Below are 27,290 nucleotides of genomic sequence, written 5' to 3' on the forward strand. Positions count from 1 at the left end.
CTTTTCAGCTTGGAAAAGAGATGGCTAAGGGGAGATATGATTGAGGTGTATAAAATCATGACTGGTGTAGAAAAAGTAGATAAGGAAGTGTTGCATACTACTTCTCATAACACAAGAACTAGGGGCCACAAAATGAAATTAATAGGCAGCAGGTTTAAAACAAAAGGAAGTATTTCTTCACACAATGCACAGTCAACCTGTGGAACTCCTTGCCAGAAGATGTTGTGAAGGCCAAGACCATAACAGGGTTCAAAAAAGAACTAGATAAATTCATTGTGGATAGGTCCATCAATGGCTATTAGCTAGGATGGGCAGGAATGGTGTCCCTAGCCCAGGGGTGGGCAAACTATGGCCATGGGGCCGCATCTGGCCCTTCAGACATTTTAATCCAGCCCTCAAGCGCCAGCTGGAGAGTGAGGTCTGGGGTTTGCCCCACTCCATGCATTCCAGGTCTCTGCCCGGCTCCCAAAAGCAGCGGCATCCTCCACCTCCTATGCATAGGGGCAGCCAGGGGGCTCCAAAGACTGCCCCTGCAGCTCTCAGTGGCTGACAGTCGCGGACGGGGCAGCATGCAGAGCCTCCTGGCTGTGTCTCTGCATAGGAGTCGGAGAGGGGACATGCCACTGCTTCCAGGAGCTGCTTGAGGTGAACACTGCCCAGAGCTTGCATCCCGACCCGCTTCTGCACCCCTGCTCCAACCCAGATTCCCCTTCCACCTTCCGAACCCTCTGTCCCAGCCTGGAGCACCCTCCTGCATCCCCAACCCCTCATCCCCAATCCCACTACAGAACCCACACCCCCAGCCGAAGCCCTCAACCCCTCCCGCACCCCAACCCCCATACCCAGATGTGGTCCTAGGGCTAAAAAGTTTGCTCACCCCTGCCCAAGCCTCTGTTTGCCAGAAACTAGGAATGAGCAGCAGGGCATGGATCACTTGATGATTATGTGTTCTGGTCATTCCCTCTGGGACACCTGGCCATTGTCAGAAGACAGGATACTGGGCTAGATAGACCTTTGGTCTGGACCCAATAGGCCATTTTTATGTTCCAGCAAAGTGCCAGGCTTTATTTGAGCAACCCTATTCACATTGCAGTAAACTGAAGTGGCATGTATCCTGCAAAATTAACCTGTCCCTCTTTTGGTTTTTCCAGCACACTTAGGAAATGCTGACATGATTCAGCCAGGACTTATCCCTCTCCAGCCAAATCTAGATTTCATGGATACTTTTGAATCTTTTCAGGGTAAGAATAAGGGGAAACATGAGTTTACTGTCTTTCTGCTATAGCAGCAGTGGGTTTTGAACAGAAAAGTTAACTATGCAAACCAACATATGTATCCTCTTTATACAGCATGAAAATGGCGCCAAAGCTCAAAAGTATTTGAAATCTAATTAAAAAAAAACAACTGTAGAGAGATCCTCTCTCTGTTGCGGGACCAGTTCTTTGCCTGACTGGGTTTTGAAAAGCACTTGTAGGAGTCCATGTGTCCTAAGATTAGACTTGGAAAAACACAGCTTTCAGAGAACCTGGTTTGCAGAGAAGTGGCTTTTGAAACATTGCCCATGGATAGTATGGGAGAACATCAGGTGTCAACGGAGGACCTTACAGGAGAACAATTTCTTCCTAATCCTAACACCCCATTGTTCACATATACAGTCTCTATGGTTTCCCCATTTCTTAATAACGATTTAAGAGCCAAATGCAAAGTCTCATGTTACTGAGACCTCCATTTTTCCCTATTTACTCTAAATAAAGTTTAAAATAGAAAATAAGAGTTTAAGTGGGACTCAAGTGTTGCCTGGACCTTGCGCTGGTCTTCTGCCCAGGGCTGAAATTCATTCAAATCCATTAAATTTGCATGGCATTTTGCAAGCATAGCTGAGAAATAATCCCTTTCCCAAAGAGTTCATAAATCTCATTAAGACAGGCAAACATCTTCATGTTTGTAAATAAGCAGAGTACATTTTGTGGTGATGCAATTTCCTTGTTTTTTAATTATTTATTCATTTACTTGCTAATTCTCAGTGAGTCTCCCATTATTTAGTGCTACATAGCAGTGTTCTACCATAATATAGGGAGTAAAACATTTAATATTTGTTTTCACATTCTTTCAGATCTGTTCTCATCCAATCGCTCTGGCAACTTTTTCTCTTCTGTCCCTGCTGCCAGTTCTGCTATGACAGATACCAGCAGCCATACGTCCCAGGTAAAGAGGTTTTATGTAGTGAAAATTGCCAGAGCTCAAATTTATAAGTACTATACAGATCTTCACGTACTAATATGTGGTATCAGACAAGCTCATGTAAATAGAATTGAATAAACACTTACAATATTATGTTAATACAGTATATTTTCCTCTGATTTACCAGTAAAAGAAATAATTACAATAGCCTAAAAGTAAAAATAACTGGTACATCTTCTGTACTTGCACTGTTGTGACTTAAATACCTTCGTCTTCCACCATGTCAGGTTCAGAACAGAATTTTCTTTGTACTTTAAAATATTAATTTTTGAGGAACAGCCTTTACATTATATAGAGAGAGTGTTTTGTGCTTTGAGTGAAATAATGCTGTCTCTGAATGGAGTTGGGTCTTGCTATAACAAATCATATGTACTAGGTGCAGGGGTGGACTAGCAGGTAGAGCAGGGAACTGGGAGACTTAACTGCTGGGTTCTGTTTCCAGCTGTGTCATTGACTAGCTGTGGACCTGGGTCCAGTCACTTAACCTCTGTGTACCTCAGTTTTCTTATCTGTAAAACAAGAATATTGGTGACTTCCTCCCTCCTGAAGAGCTGTGGATCTCAACCACCTGGAAGATCTTTACCTGAAAGGCACTTATAGGAGAGCCAAGGAGAAATGGGCAAAACTAGAGGTAGTTGTAGTTGTTTAGTTCTTGATGTGGAAGGTGTTGGCTTAGCATAACCAGGAGTGATTCAGATTTAAGCCTCATTCTCCCTTTTCACAACTGAGTGTAAGGAAAGGTTCAGATAAAAGCTTCTGGTGCTGGCTCATCTCAAATGTCAAACATTAATCTATACTATTTTTTTTTCTCCTGACAGTCTTCTGTCCTGCCCTCAGGTTCTTTACCCAGCACACTCCCAACAGTGAACCTCAATGAAGGATTGATTGCCTCACCGGTACCTGCTCCTGTCATTCCTGATGTTGGTGCTAACCAATGCTCCAACATTAGAAGTGAGGGCTCTTTCATCCAGCCATCAGACTTCAATTCCGATTCATCTCTAAGTGGCCAGCAGCCATTTCTTCCGGTGTTCCCAGCTCCAGTGTCTCTGCTGCAGCCCACTGTCCCACCACATCAAGCTGCTTTGCCCACAGTGCCTCTGAATGCCAGCTTGAATTCCCAGCCGTCTGCTTTTCCTACTCCAGAAACTCAAAAGTCTGGCCTCTGCAAATCTTCCATTGTTACCCACACGGCTTCTGCCACCCTGACCCACAACCCCTCTGCTACCACTTTCAGCCAGAGCCAGAACCTCATCCTGGCAACGCAGCAGCCAGGGGGAGGAGTGCCTTGTAACCTGACTCTACAGACTGCTGTTGTGCAGGGGCAGCCCCGGCCTCAGCTGCAACCCCACCTGACGTTTGCACTCCCTAAAGCCATTCCCCTGGCGAATGCTGGGACGAGGCCCAAACAGCCACAAAAAATAGTGCATGTTCCAAAGCCTGAAACGGTGTCCTTAGTGTTAAAAAATGCCTTCATCGCCCCAGGTGAGAGTCACAGGGGTTCCTCCTTGTTCTGCCGGGAGGGAGTAACATGAGGGAGGGGCACAGTTGCTGTTGTAAGTGGAAAATAACAAAAATATGCTAATCTGCAGCACCCTGGGTGTCACTGGAGGTACCTAGAAATCTTGATGGTGAGGATATGTATTGTTACTAGCACTGCCTTCTCCAAATCCACTTTCCAAATAAACGTTCAGGATGGCAACAAAAAAAGGCATTTCCCACAGCCCTGAATTTTAATCTCGTTATAAGGGAGGCAGGATGGACCATTGGAGTTTGCATAGGATAGGAATCAGGAGGTCTTGGATTCTGTTCCTGGCTCTGCCACTGAGTTTTTTGGTTGCCTTTAGCAAGTCATTTCACCCCTCTTTGCTTCAGTGGCTCTCTCTGTAACATGAGGATATTTACCTACCTCAGTTGTATGCTGAGGTACTCAGAACTCTCGGAGCACTAGACAGGTGCAGTGTGTTAATTCGGGTATTGGCCTCTTTTCAAAGGGATATACCTGATTAAACGGACCAAACCGTCTGATCCAATGGGGCTGTTCCTCTGTTTCTGTGGCCTTGTCTACACTTGCCGTGGCACATAGGGTACCTGAAGCTACACTCATTGAAAAGCAGGCTGTGTCCACACTCACTGCAGCACGTGTAGCTACATATGGCAGTAAAGGGCTCTGGCAGTGGGGAGCTGCTGGAGCCTTTCCTCTCTGCCTCCCCCTTGCCAGAGCCTTTCGCTAAAAATAGAAGTGTGGATGTGGGCGGCACTGCTTGGGTGTGCAGAGAACCATGTAGAGTATATACCCAGGCACGTAGGGCACTCTACTCGCCTAAGCTGTGCCTCACCGTCTACACTGCTATTGCTAACTGGGTGTAATGTGTCTGTGGTCTACACACCACTGTAAGTGTAGACCAACCCCATGAATGTTAATGCTTACGAGCGGGGCTGGTGTAGTGAGGAGGAAGACATTGCAGTGATACGGGACCTTTTAGGATTCGTGTGCCTTTGCCTCAAGATGCCTAGCTTGGGGCTCTGAGAGATTCAGGCAAGCAGTGTCTGTTTTCAGGACCATGTTAACACTCTAAAGGCAGCAGAAGCCACAGACCCCTCAGGATTTGAGCTTGTTTCAGAGGCAGTTTCTGAAATGTCCCTATGTTGGCCTGTTTGCTCTGAATGCAAATGATATGGAGAAATATTATTGGTTCACAGTTACGAGGATGTAACACACAGATTAAAATCTGATTAGAATCTGACTGTGGGTATCTATGACATTTGAGCGTTCAATCTAGCCCACTATCTACTGCAGATGTCTGAGAGCAGCAAGCATGAGCCAAATGAAAGAGTGCTGAACTTCTCATCAGGAACAGCTGCCAAGGGGCTACACAGTCTCCACGATAACACAGAACAGACAGCACATTTATTTCTTAGGATTATTGTACACTGCCTTCAGGGATGTGCTAAAATGACCTGGCTGAGGACCCAAGTGACTTAAGTCATCCAAAATACACTATAACATAGGGGTTCTCAACCTTTTTCTTTCAGAGTCTCTCCCCCCGCAACCTGCTATAAAAACTCCATGGCCCACCTGTGCCATGCAACTGATTTTCTGCATATAAAAGCCAGAGCACATGTTAGTGGGTAGCAAGCAGGGCAGTTGCCCAGGGCCCCATGCCACCGGGGCCTTTGCAAAGCTACGTTGCTCACACTTTGACTTTGGGCCCCGTACAGTGGGGTTTAGGCTTTCTGCCCTGGACCTCAGCGAGTCTAATGCTGGTCCTGCTTGACAGACCCCCCTGAAGCCTGCTTGTGGCCCACTAGCGGTCCCCAGATCCCTTGTTGAGAACTACTGCTATAGCCAATCCACCAGAAATACACAGCCTGAAGGATTATTGTGAAATGGAAATTACTGAAAAGCAAAAGAGCTTGTGTGTCTGCCTGCCATGGGCATGATGCTGTGGCAACCCACAAGAAACTCCCATTAACATCCTCAAGTATGCTGCATCCCAAATCCTAACACAGGGATGTGTCACTTGAAGTAGCTTGATCCATGGTTAATAGCGTTAAGACACTACTGAATGTGTTTCTAAGCCATTCCTATGTGCACCTAATGAATTAAAAGGCAAGAGGCCATGTGCCGTCAGCAGCCAAGAAATGCACTACTGACCCTAGTGAAATGTGTTCTAGGCCCTTTCTTAGCAAGAGCATATAGCTGCCTTCGTATCCTGGGGCTAAGGTGTGCCCCTGTGTTACCCATGGAATTTGCACCTCTGGCTGGACAATGAATAGCTTCGTTGTTAATGGGATCAACATCAATTCTGTCCCAAATTAGGTTGCAAAGTACACCTGTCACATCCTCAAGGTGCACTTACATCAGTTATAAAACCAGCTAAATTAAAACACTTCATCCATAGCCAACTCAGAGATCTGTAAGCTGTGTGATATCTGAAGTGTTATAAGCCCTTTTTATATCTTGGAGCCCCTAGCAGTGGCAGTTTGTGTTGCAGCTTGATCTTTGAGAGAACTTAGAATAAACATGATTTGGCAAAGTTGTACAGAAAATACCTGTTTGGTCCCATTTAGTCCATTCTTCCAATCAACACTAGTTTGTTCCCTACATAACATTCTCCAGATCTTTCGTGTCAATAACGATTCTAACTTCAGTTGTATTCTTCAGCTGCCTTTCAGGGACAGTCCAGAGCTGTGATCGTAACCCCAGCACCTTTAAAAAGAGAGGGGATTTTGACTCCGGCCATGTCTCCACCTAGTGTTGTAATTGCACCAGCTGCAATTCCCAGAGTAAGGAAAAGAAAGAAAAAAAAAATCTTTGGACTGGAGTTTGCATGTTGTTAGAGCCTTAAAGTGTGGTAATACTTCAGAAAGTGATTAGGTATAGATGTCCCCTCATTACTCAACAGATCTGTTGGTGTGCTCAGAGTTATCTATTAACGTTTGATTTATCTACATTGTGTGGCTGTTAGCACTATATAGTCTGCGCAGCTTCGGGAAGGTAAACTGGTTTCTTCTGTGGCTTACACATCAACAGAATTCATAACAGACACCAGTTGCCATGGGTTTTTTGACTCATAGACTTTCAGTCAAGAATGGACCATCGTGATCATCTTGTCTGACTTCCTGCACATTGCTTGCCACGGAATTTCACCAGTCCACCGTGGCAAGGCCCATAAGTAGTGATGATGAAAGAGCCAGAAAGAATCCAGCTGGACTTTCCACTTGCCAGTTGAGAAGTTTGTCTTGAGTATGCCAGTGTGTTTGTCCAGTACGTTTGAATGCATGTGAGACAGAAATGTTAAGTGTACCCTGTGTATAATAAGAGGAAAGTGCTTTTTCACTGCTACTAACATATTCTAACATTGTACTGAATTACGAAAATGTGTGGGACTCTTGCCAGAAGTCTGATTTTTGTGCCTGATTGTTCATAATATATTAGCACTAGTTTGGGGAGTTCCTGTCATCAGATAGTTATGTACTAATTTAACATTATACACTCCCATTGAAAAACAAGATAATAGAATCCTTTGTATTTTTCTTTCTGTAATATTCCTGTGCTGTTTCTAGGCTCCCGGGGTGATGGAATTCCATAGTAACATTCTGGTTGGTCAAGCACAGCAAGTTCCGAGTAACCAGCAAGTGCAGTCCACAGTCTCCCATCTCTTCTCTCCTAGTGCAGTCCAAGATGTGAAAGGAGAGCACATCCCTTCCCACAGTACCTGTTCACAAGTTCCCTCACCTACACCTAGTAAGTTAGAGACCTAAACTCTCTGACTCTCCCCCATATGCATCCACCTTTAAGGGGATGTAAAACAGATCTTGGCCAGCTGTGGTTATTACATATCTTGGGGAATTCTTTGTAGAAATAGCTTGTGAGCCCCATTCCCTACAGTTTCAATTGTCTATAATAGTCTTCAGTTCTTGCCCTAAGCTTTTGGTTAGTGTTTCTGTGCACTGTTACACTGTACTAGTCCACTCCAGAAGCGGTTGCATTTCAGTACTCCATAAAATGCTATATAGTTTGTCACTTAATATAATAAATATAATTCTAATACTTCGCACCACTTCTACAACAGCTTTCATTAGAGAATGTCTAAACACATTCTAGCCTTACACCTTACTAAGGGTTCCCTGCAACAGTAGGAGTCCCTGGCCTCTTCCCTTAGTGCTCTACTTCCATGGGACAGTAAGAAATTATTTAAATATTTTGCTTCTTGCTTTAGGAACTTGGATTGTCACAGTGCAAATAGGTCACAGTAGGATAGTCAGTTTAGGTCCTAGACACCCTAACACATATTTGCCTGAAGTGGAGAGAACATGTCGCCACAAGGCGTTTAGCCATTGCTTGTGAAATATTTGGATTTCCTAGCCATCTGATCATCCTACTAGAACTTAGATATTACAGCATTGGATGCTCTAGAAGTGCAGTCAGTGGCTAGATTAAATGATCTGGGTAGAAACTGCTGCTCAACAGTTCAGTTTGTTATAGAGAGCTATTTTTTTAATGATCTGTTGTTTCCTTTTTGAAGGCCGAGATTGTCAGAATTCAGGACAGGCCTCTCCCTGCCCATCCGAACAAAGCACCAGTCCTCAGTCTCCACAGAATAATTGCTCAGGAAAATCCACAAATGACCCTCAGATGGCTGCATTTAAGGTACATGTTCCATCCTTTGAGTTTTTTCTTCCTTATTTGTCTTTGTAGCTTATCGATTTCCTGATTTAGACTGTAGAGACTAGACTGTAAGTCACTTGATAAATGAGGTTGCATGTGTGGTTGCGGCTTAGCTTGCATTACATTTGTGTTGCTGTATTTCACTTTAAACATTTCATTATGGCTTCAGGCTTTGTAATGGTACTGATCTTGCCCTGCTCAGCAGTGATTTGTTATCCAACATGCACAAGGAGGCTGTATTTCTGTTTCTCATTCTCAGCCATGCCAGTATTTGATACTGTAGTTCATATAACCTTTATGACAGATCTAGGTTTTAACTGGTAGATCTGTTGTTCAACTGGTTTTAGCCTTAGACTTCTAAGCCATTCCAGTTGGTCTGTGCACGTGATTTTCCATCCAGATTATTGCTGTTCTGTTAGGAACTCTTCTGGCCGCTCAGTTTTGGAGGCTCCTCATCTTCAGTGCTGTTTGTTGGGGTGATTTCACCTGGCTGAGTCTGATACTTTCTGATAGTCCCTGGCAATTTCGCTGTTTGGTCTTTTCCCAAAGCCCGAAGAAAGTGCAAGACTGAATACACTGGAGCTCAATGAAGTTTAATGATAATGAAACAGCAGGTCAATTTAGTGGAAACAGAACTCCAGCTGACTTCCTTTCTGTCAAATCTCCTCTTTTTTTACATACACAGTGATACATATACCACTGGTGAGGTGTTAGCCTTAATGACCTGGGTGTATTCATACTGAGATAATTTTAGAGTTAGACTCTCTGACGTTCCCCTCAAAGATTCATTTTGACTTGGTGTCTTCACTCTTTCTGTGCAGAAAGTGGTACTATTGCTGTGTGCTATTAAAGAGCTGCCATTTTCCCCCAGAGGGGTGGTTGCACTTCACTTGGGGAAGTGTTCCTACTGTATAAATTGTCTCTATATAGTGGAGGGTGTTCTTCCACACAAAAAAGTCACCGTAGGTGGAGTTTTGCTATAATGGGATAGGGCCAACCTGGTTTAAAAAAAAAAAATCCTCTACAAAGACCTCTCCTTTCACCCACTAGAGGCCAGATATTTCCTGGCTGGCCTGTCTCAGCTTCTCTCCTTGCAACAGCTGCAGCGTGAGCTGGAGTTGGGAATTTTTCTCACCCTTCCTCAATCCATCCAGGGGACAGTGGCATCTTCTCTTCTCATCCTCCTCTGCTCTCCTTAAAATGCAGCAGCCAATACCTAGCTGGCAGGATAACTGCTGCACTCCAAGAAGATTAGCACAGTGGAATCTGTTGCAGTGAAAGCCCATTGAAATGCACTGAAATCCCTCAGCTGCACAAAGAGTATCAGTATAACCAAGTTCACTGTAAGGCTGTGTCGACACTACAGTCTCTAACCTTGATTTTGTAAATGGTGTTACAGTCACCTTACACAGTTCAGTGTCTGCTCAGACAGCTGCTTTTCTGCCGTCACTTTCGTTTTGTGCATCTGTATCTACCATGCTATCTATCACATCAGCAAGGGATAGAATTTCTGGAGGGCAGGCACATGGAATAGCAGGAGCTGAGTATACCCTCCAGGATGTCTTTCCACACAGATAGCTGGAGGGATGGAGGACTGGCCATACCAGTTGCACATGGATAGGGGTTCCTTTCTGCAGAGCAGAAAGAATGCACTGACCCAGGTACAGAAGAGAGCCATTCCCCAGTCTAGCCATGGAATGGCGAAACACTGAGCTGCTAAGGTTACTAAGAGAGTCCTAGTCAAGTGTGCAAGAACAAATGTTTTGAGCTATCCATGTGAATAACCTTACAAGCTCCATTCCAAGTTGTTGTGTGGATTTACTTTGGAGGAAGAGCCACAACAGAAATGCCAGTTGTTAAATCAGACTGCTAGAGGCCTTGGCTGTGTCTCTCTTACTAGTTGACCTTCATAGAATTTTTCCTTGATTATGCAAGAAACACAATGAAAACCACAACAAACCAAAGAAGGCTATCAACTCTGTTTCTTTGTTTAGAAGTAGGCAGCCATTAGATGATGTGGTGTCCTTGGGGAAACAAACATACAGTGAATCAAATTTTGTAGCTGTTTTGACAAAAATATTGGTGACTCTGAGTGCTTTGTATTTTAAATGTTTTAAGTCCCAATATGTTGGTAAGCAATCAAAGGATCAGTGATTGTTATAGGCTCTTTGATGTTTGCCCACCTTTAGCCTTCAGTTCGTTACTCTTTTTTGGAATGTCATTCTCGCAACTAAAAGTGATGGTCTTGCTGAGCAAAACTGCTTAGATTACAGTACAGCAGCATGTCCAGTGAGTAGGGTATTGGATTGCGAGTCAGGAAATCTAGGTTTTCTTCCAGAATTTGCCACTGACTTGTTGAGTGGACACCTACATCACACAACCTTGTTCTTCCTCATTTTTCCCCTCTGTAAAAGGAGGCTGATGACAGTTAACTGTCTTCTGTAAAGCACTATAAAAGTGCTAAATCTGATTACTCCTTCTTCAGGGTTCTGATGGAAAAAGATGTTTGACAGCTTTAGAAATGTGTGGTAGCACATAAGCCAAACAATTATTTAAAGCATCCATACATGCCAAAGGTTGTATCCCAAATGTTAGGGCCCAGTATTAGGTTTCTTTCACACTCCTAAAGTCCACTGACTTCAGTGGGAGTTTTTGCTGTGCTAGGAATGGTGGGTCAGGCCCATAATTTGCAGGTAATTTTAAAGGTCTAAGTATGTAAAGAGACGCTGTCAGAATTTTAGGGGGTATTTTTTAAACATGAAACTTAAAACTAATAGAAGTGTTCATAAAACTAAGAAGAAAACCCTATTAAGCCAGTTTTGGTTTGCATTTAATACAGTGGGCACTTCTGAAAGTGTTTAAATTGCCATGTGCAAGTAATTAATATCACTATGATATTTGCAGCATTAGGAAGGTCTGTAGGTTCAATGGTAATTTTAATTCAGCAAAAGATAAAATTGTATAGATTTTAATAGCAAAAATGACCATAGGGCAGTGGTGAAGAAACCAGCGTAGACTGAGTTAATTTTGTTTGTTTATGTAGAATCGAAGGATGAAGCATATTTCAGCAGAACAAAAGAGAAGATTTAATATCAAGATTGGTTTTAGCACGCTGAACAGCTTGGTATCAGCTAATTCTAAGTCAGTAAGTTGTCCATGAGTGCTGTGCATTTTTAACCTGAAGAGAAGTTATAGAAACCATCACTCGTTCTGAAAAGGGTTGTTAATAAACCCAAACATCGTGTGTTTCATTGGAGAGTGTGAAGTACACATCAAAGTGAAGTTATTTATCGCATCTGTGACATAAGAGTTTAGGTGAGGATTCCCAGGATGGGTAGAAGAGAATCTGTTGCTAATGGCCAGTTAGCTGAGTGTGTGTGTGCTCTTGTTCTCTTAACTTTACCACTGGTACGAGTCTCAAAATTGCAGTCGGTCCTGTTTGAGAATGAGCTTCAGTTTTGGAACCGAGGAGGAAAGAACGGAAACTGGGCAGTGCAGTCCTCTTTCCTCCTGGAGCTTCAGTAACAGAGACTTGATCATAGATACAGCATGGTAATGCTTCAAACTTAGTGTATATGGTTCCTTTCCTCAACCATTTCCAGAGTATTTTACAAATATTCCTTAATCCTCACAACTTCGCTCTGAGGCAGGTCATGTACAAATTTGACAGATAGGTAAACTGTAGCACAGAAAGATTGTGACCTGCTTAAAGCCCAAGGTGGATTGATTTGAGTCAAAGTGAGGGGGGCTCACTGATGCAACATCTTATTTTATTTATTGAAATGATTTTAATGGATTATAATAAATGTAGGCCTTATTTATTTCTGTCCTGTCAAAAGTGCACACAGAGGCAGATCCTAGAATAGAACTCATTAATGCTGTTTGGCCCCTTTAATAACCACTCGACTACACTCCCATCTGTTTAATGATAATGAGAACGCCAAACCCTGTAGAATCAAATGTTCTGAATTATCTCCTTAACATACAACTTTTAGTAACATGTGAAACCATCAGAGAGGCCATCACACCCCTCATAAAAAGTTATGAATACTTGTTAAGGGGAAAAGTGATTAACTAACAGTTTAAACATTTCCATTGAGAAAGTAGTCAAAATCCAATTTGAGAAATAGAGGGCAAGTTGCACACACATGCATCTTTCACTATACTAGTGCTAATAAGGGTCAGGATAAATACCTAACTGGTTAATTGCTCGTCCGTAGCACTTTTCATCTGCCAATCCCAAAGTGCCTTACCAGGGTGGATAAGGAATGTGATTAAGGGGCAGAAATGCTTCTGTAGGTGCTGTATTTGGTTTGGGGCAAACTCTGAGGCTGTTTAGTTCAACTCCAGAAAGTCAACTTTGGGTTCGTCTTCGGTGCAGATCAGCCATGCAATCACGCTCCAGAAGACTGTGGAATATATCGCTAAATTACAGCAGGAGAGAATGCAGTCACAAGAGGAAACGAGGCGCCTCCGGGAGGAGATCGAGGAGCTAAACGCTACCATCATGTGAGGTTTTGAGGGGAATTGTTATCTTTTTTCCATAATGACCAGAGCATGGGGAGCATTTCTTTGGGTAATAACATTGGGTGTCTGCATCTAATATTAGGTTAAATGGCAGCAGGGCATTGAAGAGGAGAAAAAAAATCAGTGGATCCCAATGAAAAAGCAAAGTCATAATAGGATGGGCACCAGTAGGCTTCTGTGCTGACCTTCAGTGGGCTCCGAGTATTGGTGTATACGGTGGTAACACCAAAAATGGCCCACTTTTGAGAAGTGGTCAAGGGGCATTGTGTTCAAAGCTGTATTGTACTGTTGATCAGAAATCATGTCCCTTAAAGTCATTTAGGTGCAACTGTCCTTTTGTATGTAATCTTTCATTATTGGAAGAAATAACCTCCAGTGAATAGAGCACAGGATTGAGAGTCAGGGTGCAGGGATCTCTTCCTGGCTTTGCAACTGACTTCCCATGTGACCTTGGCCAAGTCATTTGAATAGCCCCGTGCCTCAGTTTCCCCACCTTTACAATGGAAGGTAACTATCATTACCTCATTTTAAAGCATTTTGTGGTCTGTAGTGCTTTTCAGCCACAGACTTGTTAAGTGTTCTGTTACGTAATTTAGGGTTTTGAGGAAAGCAATCCATTATATTTGTAGGAGTTGATAAAATCTATTCAGTTGATTTTAAATTCTTCCTTTAATTTGGTCTGTGTTCTAAAATCATAGGAATTTGAAGAAAATATTAGTGTTTGTTTTTATTCCTTTCTAAGTGGGCCCTGAAAATTACATTGTTAGATGTTTTACTTTGCTTTTAGCTCTATTATTTGTAATAATAAAAGCTTAGGAGCTTGAAAATTCTCTTTGCTAAATGCATATGGACAAAACTGGTAGGAAAACAGTGTTACACAATACACATTAATGAGTCATGAAATGAATGAGGTCTTTCCTCCTCATTTTAGTAGATAACCTCCTAATAGGCAGCATCAGTCCCATGGTACTGGTGTTTGGTGCTTGTCCTGTATTAGTGTTTGGTTTGGAAGAGAAATAACTCCTTTCTGGAAAGAGGTTTTGAGCTCTGGCCTTTTTCTTCAGTTCTTGTCAACAGCAGCTCCCTGCTACCGGGGTTCCCATAACCCGACAGAGATTTGATCACATGCGGAGTATGTTTGATGAGTATGTGAGAAACAGGACCCTCCAGAACTGGAAGTTTTGGATTGTATCCTTTCACTGTGCTACTGTGCATTGAATTTATATCAAAAAAGCTCTAAAACCGTAGAGGCTTGTGACCGGAGAATAGGACTGGGAGTCAGGAACACTGGGTTCTAATCCCAGCTCTGCCAATAACTGATGCTGTGACTTTTAGCCAGTCATTTAAGTAATTCTGTTCCTCCATTTTCTCATCTGTAAAATGCAAATAATATTTCCCTGCTTCACAGGGTATTGTGAGGCATAAATCCATTAATGTTTGTAAAGCTCTTCGAGAGTTTTGGAAGGAAGGTGCTGTAGGATTGTAAAGTATTATTGCTATTTGTTATTATGGTTTAAAAACTGTTAAAATTTAGCGAATACTGTCCCTGAGGTATAGCTCGTCTGTTCATTTTTTAGAAAGAACCACCATTAAGATAAGTGGTATGTAAATAATTGATTCCTTACTGATAACTACTGAGATTATTAAAATTTAATTTTAAAAAATCCCATGTGCTTTTCACCGTTATGTGGTTTTCTTTTTGCCCTTCAGTCATACTGTACAGTGAACCAGACTGGTTTCTCTTCATGTTTCTCCTGCACTGACAGCTGTGTTGAGTTGAAGACACTTTAAGAGAAAACTAAGATATTATTTTTGTTCATATTCACCCGGTATTTAATGGAACCACAATGTTGGGCCTGAACAACTGGACTCGGTCCCTTAGTCAGATTGTGCAACACTTTTCGGAAAGGCTTTCATGTGCTCTGCAGCAAGTTTGACCTAACATCTGTGGGAAAAGCCCAAGGATTTGGCAGCACTCTATAGTACCTCACACTGGAGTAGATTCAGAGAAAGTAGAAAAACAGTGACCTACAATTGATTTAACTGTGAAAATTATTGATCAGCTAAGGACAATATCCCATGTATTGCTTAATTGGATATTGTATTTTACACTCCTCCAAAATGTTCAACTCCTGCAGAATCTGGTTTTAAAAAGGCTTAAGAGAATTATAGAAGTTGTCAGGGAGGAAGCTGGGAGTTTTGGCAGCTCGGTAGGAGGCAATTGGAACTTTTGGCACTCAGGAAGATGTGAGAGGCAATTTGGGATAGTTGGATATTTCTCCTAAATGATCAGCAGTAAAATGGTGGTTGGGATCTAAATTGGCATCATGAGGTTTCAGAGTTAATGGCTCACTGAGATGAACTGGGCAGTTTATGCTTATTAGAGCTATTGTTTTAGGCAGTTTGCAGCAGGGACCTTGGAGGGAGTGAATAATACTCCCAGCAAACCACCTCTCATAGCAGGCTGTGCCTCCAAGTACCTTTTTAGCAATGGGGTGTAATTCTCAGGACACACTGACATTTTCCAGAATACTGTCCAGTGAAAGCTTAGGAGGCTATCTGTGCCCATAGTCAGCAGTTGTGATGACTAATGAAACTTTTCACCAGGGTGAAATGACTGTAAAGCAGTGAAGGAGGTTCATAACATAAATCTGAAAATCTCGTAAGAGTTTCTGCTACGTAAAGGAGGGGGATGAGTAGGCTGATCTTGGGCTGGTAGAGATAGCTGAAGAATAGCCTGTTATGTTACCTTTCCATTCATTTTACACGGGGGTATAAGCACAGGCAGTCCTTAGGAACAGGAAATAATTAGATTGATCTTGGCCATTAGTATTGGAAGGTACCCAGGAACATATTACAATGTTGAGACTTGTTTGTGCCATATAGCCGCGCTTTGATGGAATTGGAAATTTTTTTTTACTGTTATCAGAAGATCTAAAAATTGTGGTAGATTCTCAGGGCCACTGATCATAGAACTGGACTATCTTTAAAGTCCTGGATACGTTCCGTGGGTACATATTTCACAAGCTGGTTTGATTTTAAGTTTTGATTTAGTTGGGGGCAGGTTGTTTTTATTCTAGAATTATTCAAACAACATCATAACAAATTGCTTTGAAGATCAAGCTTAGTGACAATTTCAGCTGCGATATAGGAGACCCTGATTTGATATCTGCTCCCAGTCCCTGCTACATGGGGCAGCAGAGTGATGCAGCCTTCTGCTAGCAGGAGGGAATGATCAGATGTTGCTCCGTATCTTTCAGCCCATTACAGTTTGAGAATCCTGTCCAGTCCTCCCTTCCTATTAGGGTTGTTGCCATCACAGTGTCCATCCTTCAGGGTAGAGGAGTTAAGTGGGGGAATCCATAAAGCTTGGGAAACCAAAAAAAGTAGCTGCACGTCCATAGCTTGCTGCTGTTAGCACTGGTTGCCGAAGGATTCTGATCCGCAGAGGTGTCCCCAAGAGGGATGTCCCACGGTTTCGTAGGCTGTGTCTAAGGCTAGCTGCATCTTTTTATAACAACGGTATAATAAAAAGGAGGGACACAAACTATTAGGACTAGAAACATTTTTCATTATTTCTTTTAAAAGTTCCTTTCTATAATTTGCAACCCAGATTCTACAGCGTAATGCTAGTGCATGGGGACCAAGCATTGAAAGTGACTGTAAATAGATCAGTCTAATTTCACTGTTCATCCAGAATGAATTAGTAAAGTAGACAAACAACATAACTGAAAAGCACTGACGTTCGATTTTATTTTATTTTAATATCCCAGGTAGAAATGTTTCTTTAAATGTTAGTGTCCGTTTCCTGGTTGAAGTCCATTTAAATGCCTTCTCTTTTCCACTTGCATTGGTTTTTGTTTTTTTTTTTAATTAAGATGCACCGTGCTCCTCTTTTTTTCCCCTTAACCTTCAATGATTTGCAGTTTAGTATTATCATTAAGCCATTGTTTGAGACCTTCAATAGAGTGGTGTCTACGACCAGTTTAGAGGACCTGAACCAGACTGCAATGGCTTGGCTGGATGAGCATTGTTCGCTCCGTGTTCTGAGGCCAAGTAAGTAGAGTTCTAACTGGTGGTAATTTAATACTATAATAAATTGTTACTGTACAGTTTCCTCTTGGAAATTCAGCATGGGATAGGGAAGGAAGGCATGATATAGGATGTGAGTTTTCAACCCTCTTGCATTGTTGCAATGGAAAATGAAGAACTGTTGTTGCCAGTGAAATTCATTTTGAGCATTTCTTGCGTGTTAGCACTGACGAGAAAAAATAATTTAACTTTTTTATTTGTAGAGACCAGAAACTAAATATAGATTCAAGACACAACATTTTAATCCAGATTTCAAACACTCTTGAGATGGGTTAGGGATCAGGAAAGTGGTTTGTCTTGTTATGAAGATGTTTGAATCTGTGCTTAGCTTTCAAATGCCCGTGAAGTTTGGGAGTGATTGAATCTGATGCCTGTTTCTCAATCCACCTCCATTATGAAGCAGCAAGTTCATATCTGTTGTTAATACTGCAAAGTAATACTATCTCTATTGGAACAAGTTGGGATTTTGTTGAATAGTGCAGTCAAAATACTAGATCTCCACTTTGTAAACATTGTACTTCAATGTCTTTGATGTTGCATTGTTGAGGCTCTGTGTGTACTGCAAGAATATCTGTGTATCTATCCATTGCCTAACAGATCATTCATCCCTGCTGTAACTTCACTGTGTACTACGTGAATTTGTTTGCAATCAGACTAATTGTTCTCCTTGTTTCTTTTCTGGCCCTTTATTCCAGTGGTGCTGAACACCCTTCGGCATCTCAGCATAACCACCTCGATTCTGTCAGATCCATCACACCTGCCAGAGCAAGCCACTGAGGCAGTTTGTAAGATCAACAAAACAGCTGGGAAAACCTAACAACCACAAATGATGAGTTGCCTAAACAAGACGTGAAGGAAGTCACAGCCTCACAGACTTGTCTCCTTACAGTTGGTGCACTTTAGAAAGGATTCTCTCTATCCTGTAGGACATTGTTCAGGGCATTTTGCCTCTGGCTCCTGAACATGTAGGGATTCAATGCAACATTGTCTAATGTTTGGCTTCCTCTTCAGTACCTGTTAGATTCAGTTAAGTGAGAATGCCAACCTCAGATACAGAAGTAGGCTATAGTCCTGCATTCAGCAATAAAAAATCTCCATCAATGAAGCATAAGTAAATACACAGGGAACATCTTTGCATAAAATGACTTCAAGTACTAAACAAGGTGTAAATTCGCTGCATCTAGGAACAATTTGTTAAAGGGAAATGCACATTTGATTTCATGTGCTTTTTCATTTTATTATCTGGTGTTCAATTTCTTTGTTGTTTTACTTGAACAGTAAAAGTTGATAAAAAGAACGATCAACATATTAATAACCAAAGGAGAAAAAAGTTAATCAAAGATACAAAATTGTGGTAAAATACTAGAATTAAAATCTCAGGTTGTGTATGTATCTTTATTCTAGTTCAGTATATTATGTGTATGTGATCATTTGGAGGGCATGCTTTATTTCCTAGCAAATAAAGTAGCAGATGTTTTCGTAGAACTTTTTTTCCTGATTTAGTCAGTACAAGTGAGTAGCAAGACAGTTTGGCAAGTTCAAGAGAACAGTTTATCTTTAATTTGTGTGAACTCTTGACTTGTAAATCTAGACGTGAATTTCCATACAGGTTTAAACTGTAAACTATTTTTTCTTACATGCTGCAGAGTTGAACTCTCCATCATAACGTGTGCACAGATGATGCTCTAATGCTTTAGGGACAGAAACTTGAGTTTGTTATGCTAGGAAATAGGCATTTATGTTGTCACAGAAATTAGATCAATCCACATGTGCTCATAAGCTATCCCTCACTCCTGTGTCTTCTTTACCTATTTCCCCTGCTTCAGTGTCCTAAATCCTAAACTCAAAAGATTTAGGTCACGGTTGTCAGTCTTTAAGAGGCTTGCGTCCAACATAAACCTTAGACCGCAGCTTGTTTGATATCGGAAACATGATGTAATTCAGTGTGACTGTCACAGTAAGTGTCTGACATAACTATAGATGGGCCTGTGACTCACTATTCCATAGCATTGTGCTCATCACCATAGCGCTAGCAACTTCTGGCCAAGAGTAGCTCATGTAGATTAATTCTAATGTGGACAGGAACAATCTATGTAGGGTAGGTGTATGTATGTGCCATTGGCGAATTAGGAAGAGTATGGGCATAAACGTGGAGACTCTTGACCCATGATTTGTAGGCCTTCTCTTGTAATGCCTTCTCCACAGCTCTTGTCATGGAGGGTCTGCAAACTGACTTTCTTTGGTTCGAGCAAAGCTGGAGCAGAAAACATATGCTTCGAGCCCTCCCAGCTTTGGGGTTTGTTCCTTGCCAGCGCCTTTGCGCAGCACCTTGCTCCCCAGTGTTGTTCTCCGCCTTACATGAGCTTGTCTGATACCACATATTAGTACGTGAAGATCTGTATAGTACTTATAAATTTGAGCTCTGCTGCATCTCTCTAATGAAATCTACTGAAAACATGATCCTTTATAGCTAACTCCCTGGACCTTGAAGTAGAGGCGCTATGTAAAGCTCAAGTCTTCTGCTGAGGTTCTGATGCTGCACTCATCACTCTGGTATCTGAGCTCCTGCTTTTCAGTGCACTGTGAAAAACTAAATGATTTGTTGCTTAGCTACTGGCATAAACCACCGAAGCGGGGAGCTGTACTGTGCACAGCTAGGGAAATGCCTAGCGCTGTCTGCTTTCACAGTGATGGTAACTCCAATAATGTGATTACACGTCTGAGCGGTTTTGTTTGTTTTGTGTTCCACTCCGTGAATTAACGTTATCTGCAAAAGAAGTGAGCCTTCAGGCCATTGACTATATTTTGTATCTGGTTCAAAATTTGAGGTTTCAGGAGTTTACCAAACTCTCAGGTCAGTTTTCATGATAAAAAAATTATTATTATTATTAAACTCAGCCAGGGCCGGCTCCAGGGTTTTTGCCGCCCCAAGCAGCAAAAAAAAAGTCGCGATCAGCTCTACCACCGCCGCTTCAGTCTTCGGTGGCAATTTAGCAGCTGATCCTTCACTCCGAGAGGGAGTGAGGGACTTGCCGCCGAAGAGCCGGACGTGTCACCCTTCCCCTTGGCCATCCCAAGCACCTGCTTGCTGGGCTGGTGCCTGGAGTCGGCCCTGAACTCAGCACAACTTATTAATAACCCTGACAATTCCACAACTTTTTAGAGAGAAGTTCTTAGGAACCATGTTAACAATCTAGGTAAAGCCACCTGATCTCTTCCCTTGGTACCTTTTCTTCCAGTTTCAAAAACAAGCTGCATTGAGATGGGGAGCTCTAGTACACTGACAGTATTTAGCTAGAGAGCAGACTGAAAATAATTTGATATTACACATTCTAAAGTATTTTCAGGGATTTTACATTAGGAAGCAACTCTTCACTTTCTCTGCCATATAACTTTTCATTTGGAGGGTCAAGCTTTCCAAAGCTGCCTAGGAAACAAACTGCAGGATTTCCCTGTTCTGAGTTTTTGCACGTGCCGAACATCAGTTGTGGTGGAAATGGCATTTGTGCATGCAAATCAAGAGACATTTTGCTACCCGTTTATATACCTAAACTTCACACACACCGCGGAGATTTTTGCAGCTGTGGAAAAACTGCGGTCACAGCTGTAGAGCTAGCAGTCGAAGGCCCTTTGAAAGTGTAGGCCTAGATTTTATTGAAATAGTACATAGAGGTGGTTGTTAAGCGGTGAAGTGGCTTTTCTACATGCATACTCAGGCCTAGATGTGCAGTACAATCTATTAGTAAAATAAGCAATATTGTTTGGTATCCGTATGAATAAATGGTGCTATATATATGTAAGATCTTTTCTATCGATGCCTGTATTCAGCCTTCATTTTATTAATGATCTTGAACTTCTGTCTAACAAAATCTTTGACATGGTGATTAGCTGGGTTCCCCCAACTTCCTCATTTACACATCTATCTTATTGATGTACACATATATCTATATGCATATTTGCCTGTTAAAATACGTATCTGGTGAAGTTGTCTCCAGTCTGCATGATAGATATTGTGCCTGGTTCTTACCTCATCCCAGTGTAAATTGGGAGTAATTGCATTGAAGTCAATGTGAAGTGCGATGATAATCAAGTTTTCCCTCAACATGCAAGATGTACTAAGGGCCTGTTAGAAAGCTTATTGAAGTCCGTGGAAGTCTTTCTGCTGACCTCCAGGAGCTTTGGATCAGACCCTAAAGAGTTCAGCCCAAACTCTCATTGAAATCAATAGAAGGACTCGCATTGACTGCATTGGTATCCTAAAGGAGCATGAAAGGATATTGTGACTGAGCTGCTTAAATTTATCAGGTTACCACATTTTTTATCTAGAAGTCTGCTAAAAACCAGCAAATCTCACTGCATAGCCAAACAGATTAAAATTGGTCAGATAGGGTGTATCTAGTTAGTTGCAGGGGAAACAGACACAGAACAGTTCTGCTTGCTGCACAGAGATCGGCAGCACGTTATCTCTTTTTATTAAAAATTGCTGACTTTGGAAAAGTGTACGAGGGAGAAGAAAAAAGTATACAGATTTTTCCTTCTGTCTGACATTTACCAGAAATCATCTGCTTTCCTAAATCTTTTGAGTTGAACAAATACTCATGACGCATGGAGACTTGAACAATAAGATCTTGCCCCTTAGTGGAGGTTATAATTCCAAGAACCCTTTGCCACCTAATTTCTGTAAATCTGAACTCTCATTTGTTTATTTCAGACTTCATGTTTTATCACATTCAGTCTAGTGACAGTGCTTATTGGGTGCACTGGAAACTAGACAGGAAGTTTACAGACCTTGGTTCAATTCCTGGCTCTGCCACTGTTTTGCTGTGGGCCTAGTCACTTACCTCTGCCTCAGTTTTCCCATCTGTAAAATAGAGATAATGATACTTCCTCTTTTGTAAAGCAGTTAGTATTTCTACAGAGCTTTTCGTTAGATCTCAACGTATTTTTATGAAGTTATGAAAAGAGATTGACCCAATTTATATGAATTGCAGTATAAATCTCTCTGCTATAAGCTTGATCTTCATATTCTATTTCTGCTCACCAGCTAAGGGGTGTAAATAACACATCTCTCAAAAAGAGGATTTCTGCCCAGAGCAGTCACACTCTCGCTCAAGTAATCAGTTCTAATTCAGTTCTGTGTGGCACCAAACAGATGCAGACTCTCAACCAGTCCCCACTATCTGTCTGCAGTTTACAGAGAATTTCAGGTGACACTTACCGTCTACCTCGCCTTCAGTGGCTACATACTGTGGATTTGGTTCCCAAAGAATCTGTAGTGCTCAGATTCATTCTTAGCTTCCCTAAAAGCCAAACACAAGCTACGCTTTACTCAGACCCAAATTATTGGGCTCAGTACAAGAGTATCTGGGTGAAATAATGGCCTGTGATGTACTAAATCAGCATTTCTCAAACTGGGGGCCATGGGCCCCGCTGATCAACTCTCCCCCTCCCTTCTAGCGCCTCCTGCACATCAGAGGAGTGTTCCCCCATGTGCAGGAGGCTCTGGGAGGGAGCGGGAGGAGTGAGGTCAGGATGCACTGGAGGAGGGGGCAGAAAGAGGCAGGGGTGGAGCAGGGGCAGGAAGAGGTAGGGGTGGAGTGGGGGCAGGGCTTGGGACTGAGCGGGGAGTTTGAGGGGCCTTGGATTTTTAAAGTTTGAGAACCACTGTACTACAGGCTCTAATGGTCAAACTAGATGATCTAATGGTCCCTTCCGCTCTTAAACGCAATACATCTCTGCAACCCAACACATCAGCTACTGTAGTTCTCTTAGGGCCTTGTACACCCTGCCAACAGCACAGCCATGGGCAGCAAAACCAGAAACTGGTTGAGGGAGCAGGAGCGCAGCAGAGATGGGGAAAAGGGATGCTCTTGGCAGCATGATCCCCTCACAAAACTGTTGGGATTTCTTTGTGGGAGATAATGCTGGCCTTATTGGCAGGCTCTGCCATGGCTTTCCTGTCCCCGAGAGAAATACCTCCTGAAAGGAGCCTTTCTGCATCAGCTGCTGGAAGGGAGCTGTGTGGACAAGCATAGATGTGCTGAGTCTTTGTGTGCCCATACCTGCACTCTGTGAGTGCCCCAGGCTCCTGGAGATTTTCTCACGGAGCTAAGGCAATGTCTGCACGGCAGGCACTACAGTGGCACAGCTACAGTGCTGTAGCCACACCACTGTAGTGTAGACATTTCCTACATTGAGGGAAGGGGGTTTTCCATCAGTGTAGCTAATCCACCTCTCTGAGAGCCAGTAGCTAAGTCAATGGAAGAATCTCCCGTCAACCTAACTACATCACACAGGGTGCAAAATTCTTCACAGCCCTGAGCAACGTGCCAAGATCAATCTAATTTGTAAGTGTAGACCAGGCCTTACTAGGGTACTACGGGTTTGATGCGTCTCAGTTCAGCCATCCCCTCCTCCCAACAGGATGATCTGTTGAAAATCCTGAATATAGTGGAGCTTCCTGGGCCCTGTGTGGTTTTCTGACTAGGGGACAATGCGACTCTTAGAATCTGAGACTCTGAAAATTACTTGATTTTGGGAAATGTGCTCAAAAAATGTCCAGCAAAACCCCAGAGTCTCCAGGCAGCAGCTTTCTGCTAGATCTCTGTGCATCTGTAAGTGCTCGAAAAGGCAAAGAGACCAGTGAGATCACACTGCTAAGCAGTGTCTTGCCATCTTGAGTGAATCCATGTAGTTTGCAGCCCCAGAGTTTGACATTCCAGTACACGTGTTTGGTTTTCAAACCAAAAGCCTCTGTGAGAAAAGGCACGGGTATGAGAATGTAATATTTGGTGCCAGTGGCATTTCTGGGTAGGAGCAGAAATGTTCAGCAGCATGAAGCTTTTGTAGTTCAGATTCCTGGGAAGCAGTTCCATCTTTTGTGTCCATTATTGGGATGGTTAATTATTGACCTGCTGGTGCCAGTTGAAAGCTACTTTGGGGGGAGGAAATTGACTATTCAGTATCAGGACAGTTTTGAATAATTTTTCTGGTGTTATCTACACTTAATTTCCAGTGCCCACTACTACTTTCGATGATACACCAAGATAACGAAGTAAAACGATCAAAGTATTGTTGCCACTAAATCACATGGTCCTAAGGGCCCAATCCAGCAAGTTGCTGCGAGCCCTTAACATCTTTTGACTTGAGTAAGATATTTGGCTGGGTAACAACTGCAGGATTTGGCCTGCCCATTGCTCGCCTCCAGTAATTTCTTTGTCTACTATGTGGGTGCATGTGTTTCATAAGAGTTTTCTGCAGCAAGGCCCCTTCCTCTCTCTCCCCTGTTCCCATTTACTTTGATTGGGGCACCAGCTCCTCATTTTTCTTCTTCATTAAACATGGGGCATGCTGATTTGCATTGCTAGACTGCTGGCAGACGGGTAGGGTTTGGACGGATATGTAAAACCCGGTATGGTTACAAAGCGACATAGCAGGGCATTTTAATGTAATGGTCTCATGGCTGTTGTTTGAATTGCTTTTATATCCGAACATAAGCACAGCTCCTAAGCATGAATAAAATGTTAAGACAAAGTAAATCAGCGTCAGAAGCAATCCTCCTCCTCTTTAATGATACATTAAGCAAATTGCTTCCTGTGCTGCCATAAAAATTTGCTACAGGTATTTTTTAAATGAATAATTTGATTTTTTTTGTTTGTTTGTTTTGTTACATAAAAGCTCAGAAGAACAAGGACTTCAGATGTGCTTTTGCTTTGGCCTTGTTGTATAAGGTTTTCTGTTCTATTGTATGACATCACTTCTGCTGTGCTGCTGGTATGTAGCATTTTTCAAGCAGCTCTGTTAAACCGTGCAATGCAATTTTTTTTATATTTACAACCAAAACAATAAATGTTATTTTTTGGAAGAAAACTCTGCTCTTAATGTGTTCACTTTAAATGTTGTACTGTGTCACGGAGTGTGGGGGAGTCCGGCCCTGCACCCCTCTTCCTGGGACCCACAGTGACTCTTAGCCAGCCAGTAAAACAGAAGGTTTATTGGACAACAGGAACACAGGTTACAGCAGGGCTTGCAGGCACAGTCAGGACCCCTCCATCGAGTCCTTCTGGGCTTTCAGGGTGCTTGGATCCTAGCTAGGATACCCTGAATTCCGCCCACACAGCCCCAAGCCCAAACTCAAACTGCTTCCCTCCTGCCACTCCCTTCCTTTTCCCCTTCCCAGGCAAAGGTGTTGACCTTTCCCCTCCCTTACCTAGCTAGGTTACAGGCCCTGGCATCGTCCATCCCCTAAAGTCCTCCCCTGCTCTCCCACTCCCCACACAGACAGTCCCTACTGCATCACATACTGCCTTTATATAGCCTGGGCTCACGTGGCTGGGGAGGGGGTGTCATAAACAGATAGCTAAGGGTTAATGTCTCTTTCACCTGAAGCACCTGACCAGAGGACCAATCAGGAAACCGGATTTTTTCAACTTTGGGTGGAGGGAATTGTGTGTCTGAGGTCTTTGTTTTCTGTCTGCCTGCTTTCTCTGAGCTTTGGAGAAGTAGTTCTATTTTCTAATCTTCTGTTTCTAAGTGTAAGGACAAAGAGATCAGATAGTAAGTTATATGGTTTCTTTTCTTTGGTATTTGCATGAATATAAGTGCTGGAGTGCTTTGATTTGTCTTCTTTTTGAATAAGGCTGTTTATTCAATATTCTTTTAAGCAATTGACCCTGTGTTGTATCATCTTAATACAGAGAGCACATTTGTATGTATTTTTCTTTCTTTTTATATAAAGCTTTCTTTTAAGACCTGTTGAAGTTTTCTTTACTTCAGGGAAATTGAGTCTGTACTCACCAGGGAATTGATGGGAGGAAGAAATCGGGGAGATCTGTGTGTTGGATTGCTAACCTGATTTTGCATTCCCTCTGGGGGAATAGGAAAGTACTTTTTGTTTCCAGGATTGGGAACAGAGAGGGGGAGTCTCTCTGTGTAGTTTCACAGAGCTTGTGTCTGTGTATCTCTCCAGGAGCACCTGGAGGGGGGAAGGGAAAAAGGATTATTTCCCTTTGTTGTGAGACTCAAGGGATTTGGGTCTTGGGGTCCCAGGGAAGGTTTTTTCAGGGGGACCAGAGTGCCCCAAAACACTCTAATTTTTTGGGTGGTGGCAGCAGGTACCAGGTCCAAGCTGGTAACTAAGCTTGGAGGTTTTCATACTAACCCCCATATTTTGGACGCTAAGGTCCAAATCTGGGACTAAGGTTATCATAGGGGGAAAGGGGAGTGACTCCACCCACAAAACAAGCTCTGTCCACATGAAATGTCACTCATAGCTGTGCTGATGTGATCATGCTCTCTGAGTGCCTTGTGCTCAGCTCTCCCTTTCTTTGAGCCTTGACTTCGCCTTTGTGAGGCTCATATGCTCCGGGCTACTGGAACTTGACTGCTCCTCGTGGCGGCCTAGATGCGCCTAGGGGCTCTGCTATGCTGCTGGGGCTTGGCTTCTGGATTGGAGGGGGTGAAAAATAGTGGTATCTTCCAACCCTACTCACTGGTAGTGCCAGAATGAGCTGGAACTCGCAATAGATTGTACAGAATGTCATAATTTCTCTCCTTTCTTACCTGCTGGGATGAGCAGTGAAATTCTTAACGATGCTGACCTTTAAAGCGTTATCACTGGGTGTCTTGAGTCAGCAGCCATTGAGATGAACGGCGTCGTCCACCCCTCAGGTAGGTTTCAGATCTGCAAATGAAGACAAATGTCACTGCATCAGTTGCACTGAGTCAGGTCATGTTTCTGAGGCAATCTCAGCAGTCAACCAGTAGAGACTTAGGCTACGTCTACACTTGCAGATGTAGAGCGCCGGGAGTTAAACCAGCCCTCGGAGACAGCAGCAGGGAAAGCGCTGCTGTGTGTTCACACTGTGCTCCTTGTGACGGTGGAGCATGTCCACATTAGCAGCTCTTGCAACACCACAGAGAGCAGTGCGCTGCGGTAGCTATCCCAGTGTGCAAGTGGCTGCAGTGTGCTTTGGAAGGGGTTTGCGCTGCCTAATGGGGCAGGCACAGCGTCACATGATGCAGGTTTCCCAATCTCATTGTTCCCTGGGCATTGTACTAGATTGCCAGCTGCTTTTCAAATGAGGGCGTTGGGAGTGTGACAGTTTGTTGTGTGTATGTGGGGGGAGAGACTGTGTTTTGGGGGGCAGTGTGTGTCAGCATGCTATCTTGTAAGTTCAGGAAGAGGCAAGGGGGAAACCCAACATCAGCCCTCACCCCCTGCCCCTCCCTCTCACACATACCACACACACACACACAC

General features: G+C 42.9%; 1 protein-coding gene across 1 annotated transcript in view; it reads left to right on the top strand.

The window, feature by feature from the left end:
* Positions 1-22,629, top strand: part of MLXIP (MLX interacting protein) — a 65,300-nt gene extending 42,671 nt beyond the window's left edge. Inside the window, exons 7-17 of the mRNA XM_050923914.1 lie at positions 1,152-1,241; positions 2,114-2,205; positions 3,060-3,723; positions 6,407-6,528; positions 7,309-7,489; positions 8,271-8,395; positions 11,457-11,558; positions 12,795-12,922; positions 14,005-14,128; positions 16,867-16,996; positions 17,728-22,629. Coding sequence (XP_050779871.1) covers positions 1,152-1,241; positions 2,114-2,205; positions 3,060-3,723; positions 6,407-6,528; positions 7,309-7,489; positions 8,271-8,395; positions 11,457-11,558; positions 12,795-12,922; positions 14,005-14,128; positions 16,867-16,996; positions 17,728-17,849 — 1,880 coding nt within the window. The 3' untranslated portion in view covers positions 17,850-22,629. The remainder of the gene's footprint in view (positions 1-1,151; positions 1,242-2,113; positions 2,206-3,059; positions 3,724-6,406; positions 6,529-7,308; positions 7,490-8,270; positions 8,396-11,456; positions 11,559-12,794; positions 12,923-14,004; positions 14,129-16,866; positions 16,997-17,727) is intronic.
* Positions 22,630-27,290: the final 4,661 nt, after the last annotated feature.

Source organism: Gopherus flavomarginatus, chromosome 15 (assembly GCF_025201925.1).
Source record: "Gopherus flavomarginatus isolate rGopFla2 chromosome 15, rGopFla2.mat.asm, whole genome shotgun sequence".
NCBI lineage: Eukaryota > Metazoa > Chordata > Testudines > Testudinidae > Gopherus > Gopherus flavomarginatus.